We start from the raw sequence: 5,530 nt of genomic DNA, 5'->3' as shown, positions 1-5,530 counted from the left end.
CCTTTAGGCTGCCCGGATCTATTTTAGTCTGTCTGCTTAAAATTCTGTACAAAGCTTTGCCTGGAGCACAAATGCAATTGCACTTCAGCAATGTATTCTGTCAGGGCTTAGCAGCGTTACGACAACAAGGTATTAGCTGCGTGCAGCCTGTGATTATGTTTCCACTGACGGTCGCGGTGTGCTGTGGCGTCAAAATGTGAGGCAGGCTTATGTTGTCATCTGCTCCCAGATAAAGCCTGAGTCAGAAACTGCTCGGCAAGCCATAAAGGAGCCTGCTGGTCTGAAAATTTCATGTTAAGAGAAGTGGATTTTCTTTTTCTGGTGACAAAAAGCCTTTTTTTTCCCAAAAAAAACTGTTTAAAACAAAAGAAGATAAACCTTCAAGTTCACGTTCACTGACCTAAATAATTCAAGCAGAAAAAAGGCTCCTAACTCAAGGGGTGAACCAGTGAAAGAAGCCAAAGAAGCCATTTTAAATGAATAATGCGAGCGCACCAATCCCAGAAGCTTTGTGGCACTCTGAACACCTTTGTGTGAGAGAAACTCCTTTCCCAGTGAGTTAGAAGCACATCTTTAGGTCCACATGTTACAGAACACATGGTTATGGCTTGTGCATTTAAGTTTTCTTTATTTTCCCCTGAATATGTTGCCATCTCACAGCTTTTAAACATAGGACAGCTGGACAAATTCATGCTGAATGGGCTGCAAACAGTTAGCAGTCGTTGAAGTTCAAGCCCCAGAATGTGAGTCGACTGAAGCTGAAATGATCACGTGGCATTTGAACACGTTTTGACATAGTTAAGATTTCAGGAGTTCTTTGAAGTGACCATGAAAAGGTGACTTTAATGCGCTGCAGTTTTAGCTCAAACCATGAATCAGACGGGTGATGTGACGAGGCACTATTCCCCTCCGGCTTCAGTTCAGGCATCGAAGCAGCAACAACAAAGCAGCCAGTTTATGCAGTCACCTTTGGACTTTTACACTTAGATAGCAACCGCTGCAGCCCCCCCTCATGCACATAAAGCCAGGAATGCACTGTGACATTAAGTATCACAATTTTATTACAAAAATTAAATTCTTCATCTCTCAGTTTTGCCATGCTTGGAGCATATAACAATACAGTAAAAAACCCAGACCCAGAGAAGATAGTAAAGCAGATTTCAACAATGCTTCCACAGCACTCTTTCATTCATGCTGTTACTATACAGATACTGTAACATTCCTAATACAGAGTAGTACAAACACCTGCCAAAACACATCATGTCAGATAACAAACTGTAATTAAATTACATTTACCAACGAGAGAGGAACAAGTAACTTAACCCAACTCAGAAAAAACACAAACCAGTAAACACTGAATTTGCAAATTAAAACATACTCAATGTGCTGAATATTTGTACCAGCCCAAGGCACCCAGGCTTCGTAGCAATGTTGGCAAGTTAACGACATTCTTACAGAAACACTTGAAGCGAACAATGATTACAAATCGACTTGTACCACAGTCTGACTTTGCAGTGTCCTTCATCGTACCCTCCTCTCCTGGCATTCTTCTTTGTCAGTCACAGTGCAAGTTCCGGAGGGGAGGAATGGGAGGGGAGTGCAGGAGGTGTGGGAGATGGGAGGAGGAGGAAGAAGAGGAGGGGTCACTGGGAGCTGTACCGCATCAGACATCACTTCACAGCGCCAAACACTGACAAGAATTGGACGGACAGCGTAATCTCCCACTCTCCAGAGGGAAAGGAGGGTGAGATTGGTTATGTAATTCCTCACTTGGATTGTGAATAGTCCAAACATAAGGCGCAGATCGCCAGCTGCCAGTCCAAGACGAAATAAGCCAAACGAAAAGCTTAGGTGTGCTTTCAACTGAACATCCAAGAAAGAAAAAAAGAAAAGCAGATACCAATATTTTCTCACAGCGGTTTCCAATAGGAATGGGATTTTTTTTTCCTCGAGATGAGAAGTGTTGTTTTGCACATAAATACCTAAGAATCATGTAAATCCCAGATTTAAGCTTACCAATAACTCAGATAGTCTCTAACAAATGTCAAATGAAGACATGAACGACTAAAGCTCAGAAATACAGAGAGGCCTTTCTTGAACAGTTCAGTTGAGCGGGCGGCAAGGCTCGAAGGTCCATTTGGTCGCTCCGCCAAATATTTCAATGTTGCTCTCTGTCCAGGAGAAGACGTTGCCGGCTGGTGCTTTGCTGTTGCAGGTCGCCAAATTGTAGATCTCTGCAATGGAAAGTTTCCTGTTCCACATGTTTAAGTTCGCCAGCTCTCCGACGAAGGCTTGTGTTGCATCAAAACCTCCTCCCAGCGTGTCCTGTGGAGCAAAGTGAAAAGTGTTGACCTTCACCCGAGAAACGCAATGAATGCCTACAGGCCTGTGACTCTGTGACAATCCTCAGGATTCTGGTGAAGAGCCTTTTGAATTTTAATATCTTATGATACAACTTTGTGCGGCATCGCCCGAGAAGACTTGTTCTTACATTCAGGTTTATATCAAACCTATTCTGGAAGGTAGAAAAATGTGTGGTTTCATTTCTGAGCTTTCCTCTGAGTCTTCATTGTGTTTCTCCATCTATAATCATGTCAAATGGATGACTCACACTGTAACTAACACTCTAATTAGACTGGAAAGTCTTAACTGTTCACCTTTTAAATGTCTTCAGTCTCATTTCATAGATACCCCCCCTCCCTCTAATCTTTGTCCAAACTTAGACATAATTAGTTGAGGACTGTCTCCAAAGGTTTTCTGCAGGATATGGTTTCAGTGGTTTGAAAATGAAATGAGTTTCCACCTGCTCTTGTCCAAGGACCAGGACTCCATCTGGTTTGATGGGGTGGTACGGCGCCAGATTTTCCCCGTTGCCCCGCATCACGCCGTCCTGGAAGGCCTCCCACATCCCGTCGCGGGTGGTCCACGTGATGCAGAGGTGATGCCATTTTCCATCGTTGATGAGAAACGGCAGCTTTGCAACCTGCAACAGAGATTTGTCAGAAGTGCCGTCTTTTTGTTGCGTTACCAATCACAGTGACTCCCTTCTTTCTCTCCTGCTGAATCCCTTCCTCTGTCACGTGTTTTTTATTAAGCTGGATAAGTTGTTAGCCTGCTCTGACTCATCAAAGTACACAGAATTGCCGTTAAATGCTGCTGCAGCCTCCACAAATCTCGCTGCATTGTCCTGACATGTTTAATGTAAATACAAGAATCCTCAACTCGCACTACCTTGTCATTGATGAGAATCTCCATGGGGTTGTTCCCCCACTCGATCAGCACCAGCTCGTTGGATTGACCGGGAACGGCGTAGGAAAACGGTGTTCCCACCCCTGGAGAGGCGTTGGACTTGATCCACAGACACACACTGAAGGAATACATTTCAGGAAGGCTCCTCTTGGCTTTAGCGTACATGTAGTTAGTTCTCAGAGGGAAGGTGAGCTGGAACTTATCTGATGGTCTGGTGTCTTTGCCTGTGGGTAAGAGAAATGTCAGTGAAAGTAATCAGTAGATTTTATTTTTATATATTTTGGGGGTTCATTTAGACTTAACTATTTAAACTATTCATCATTACGATGGCAGTTGAGCTGATCTGAAATGACATTCACTTTTCCCATTTTCTTTCACAGTTTTCAGTCTTTTGCTGATGCATAAGATGGCTGTTTCTACCTCCCTCTTCCTTCCTCTCGCGCATTCTCACGTGTTGAAATGCTAAACGCGCCAAAGCGAGACGCACCCTGCGAAGTTTCTCCACTTCTAACCTCTGTGTTGCACACCCCCTTCGCACATAGGCGCATGCACGTGTTTGGGAGTCATGTTGAGGAGGAAACATAAACTGAGTGAAGCAAAAGCGTTAACAGGTCTTGAGATTATGCAAAGCAATGCAGCTCCCCCTTGTCTTCCCTCATATCTGCGCGCAACGTGATGATTGCGGCACTGTAAACGGTGTCATGTAGCGGCTGTAATACGACTGATTTTAGTTCTTCAATGATGAGCCAACTCTGCTCCTAAAAAACAATTAAAGTACACGTAATGTTTCTTTAAATTTATGTAGAGTCAAACTCAACGGCGCCAACGAAACACTGATCAGTTTGATGTCCGGTGCGCACTGACACCCAAACGCACCTTTCTCCAGGTCTGTGATCCGGTGGTGCAGGGAGGTGAGCGTGGACTCCACTCTGTTCCGCTGCTCGGTGTCATTCCTCGTTCCCGGTTTGCTCTCCTCTAACGTGTTGACTCGGGACAGAACTTGCTTCTCCATGTCGTCTATCTTGTTCTGCAGCAGATCTTTCAGGCTGTTCGCTTGCACGCTGTTATTCCCTCGGCTGTATTGCTGCATTGGACAGAGTGACACACACATTGAGATAAAGAAGGACGGGAAACACTTTCTCTCGCTCAATTTTCTAAAACATTGTCAGCTCGATTATAGTTTGATCAGAATAGGCTGGTTTTTAGCGCGTTATTCTAAAGTATTCTACCGCACGATGCGTCTCTCCAACTGTTGGGGAAAAAATACGCGAAAACACACATGTGGCCCCAAAAAAGCCAGAACAGTACAGCATTACAGAGTTTTATCCTCAGATTAACTCTGGAGGTTAATTTAATTAACTTTTGACCTGGTCAGTGCTTCGCTCCTCTGCTTGCATACCTCTAGATTCTCCAGTCTCTGTTTGAGCGTCTGTAAAGTCTGCCCCAGCTGGGCCAGAGTTTCCGTGGTGCCCCGTGATACATCCCCCATCGTGTTCTTGGCCCCCGGCCGCCTCCCGCCGGGACCCGCCGCCGCCGGGAGGCTCTGACTCTCACAGCGGGTCAACTTGGACGTTAGTTCCCTGATCGTCTCCTTTTGATTCACAATGGTCTCCTTTTGCTGCAGCACGGTCTCCCGCAGCTGTATGATCGTGGTCTTCAGGTCTTCCGCCGGCCCGCTGTTTTGCATCGTGGCGGTGCACAAGTCCATATCTTTGGGCACCGACGTGCAAATAAACTGCGTCTGTCCGAGGTCTTGCGCGGAGCTCTCCACAACAACCAGACAAGAGAGTACAAAAAGTTTCCACGAGAATCCCTCCATGTTTCCAGTCATGAGTCGCTGCGAACGCGTGCGTGAGTGAGCGTGTCTGAGTTTTCAGCACCACGGAGCTGTCCACTGAAGCTGTGAGGAGATGCTGCCGCGTGCGCTTTATATAGCGGACATAACGCAGCGCAGATTCACCGCATCACTGAGGGGAGGCAGCGGGTTCTGCTACACCTACCGAGTCCTGCCCCCTATTTAAGGTCGTCCTCGCTGTTTCCAACGAGCAGTTTCTACAGATACAGAGCGCGTGTGCACTGAATAGTAAAAGGAAAGTGAAGTGGTTGAGATAGGCAGCAGCGCGTACTGGATAAAGGCATCGCACGACTCAATTTCTGGTGAAATATGTACTCATCCAGTGTCTTTAGTGTACTCTGACCCGCCATTACATATATATTCAAGCTTCTGAGATAATGCTTATAAACAGGGTTGTGTTTTACTCTTAAATTTGCATCCTTTAAG

At 45.6% G+C, this 5,530-nt stretch overlaps 1 protein-coding gene across 1 annotated transcript; it reads right to left on the bottom strand.

The window, feature by feature from the left end:
- Nucleotides 1-1,038: 1,038 nt before the first annotated feature.
- Nucleotides 1,039-5,163, bottom strand: LOC140305331 (neuronal pentraxin-1-like). Its single transcript, XM_072384144.1, has 5 exons — nt 4,649-5,163; nt 4,126-4,333; nt 3,232-3,473; nt 2,804-2,983; nt 1,039-2,325 (listed from the first exon to the last, which is right to left on the bottom strand). The coding sequence occupies exons 1-5, from the start codon at nt 5,078-5,080 to the stop codon at nt 2,104-2,106; spliced, it is 1,284 nt and encodes a 427-aa protein (XP_072240245.1). The 5' UTR covers nt 5,081-5,163; the 3' UTR covers nt 1,039-2,103.
- Between the last annotated feature and the right edge of the window lie 367 nt (nt 5,164-5,530).

The sequence above is a fragment of the Leuresthes tenuis genome, unplaced genomic scaffold, assembly GCF_036924035.1.
Source record: "Leuresthes tenuis unplaced genomic scaffold, fLeuTen1.0.hap1 SCAF_4, whole genome shotgun sequence".
NCBI lineage: Eukaryota > Metazoa > Chordata > Actinopteri > Atheriniformes > Atherinopsidae > Leuresthes > Leuresthes tenuis.
This window is presented reverse-complemented; position numbering and strand designations above follow the sequence as displayed.

Bases quoted from the DNA above. Each gene is read 5' to 3' on its own strand.
- LOC140305331 (XM_072384144.1), bottom strand. From the start codon at position 5,080: ATGACTGGAAACATGGAGGGATTCTCGTGGAAACTTTTTGTACTCTCT. The intron at 4,334-4,648 runs GTATGCAAGCAG...TGTCCAATGCAG, and splicing joins AGAGACTGGAGAATCTAGAG to CAATACAGCCGAGGGAATAA. The intron at 3,474-4,125 runs GTGCGTTTGGGT...TCTTACCCACAG, and splicing joins GATCACAGACCTGGAGAAAG to GCAAAGACACCAGACCATCA.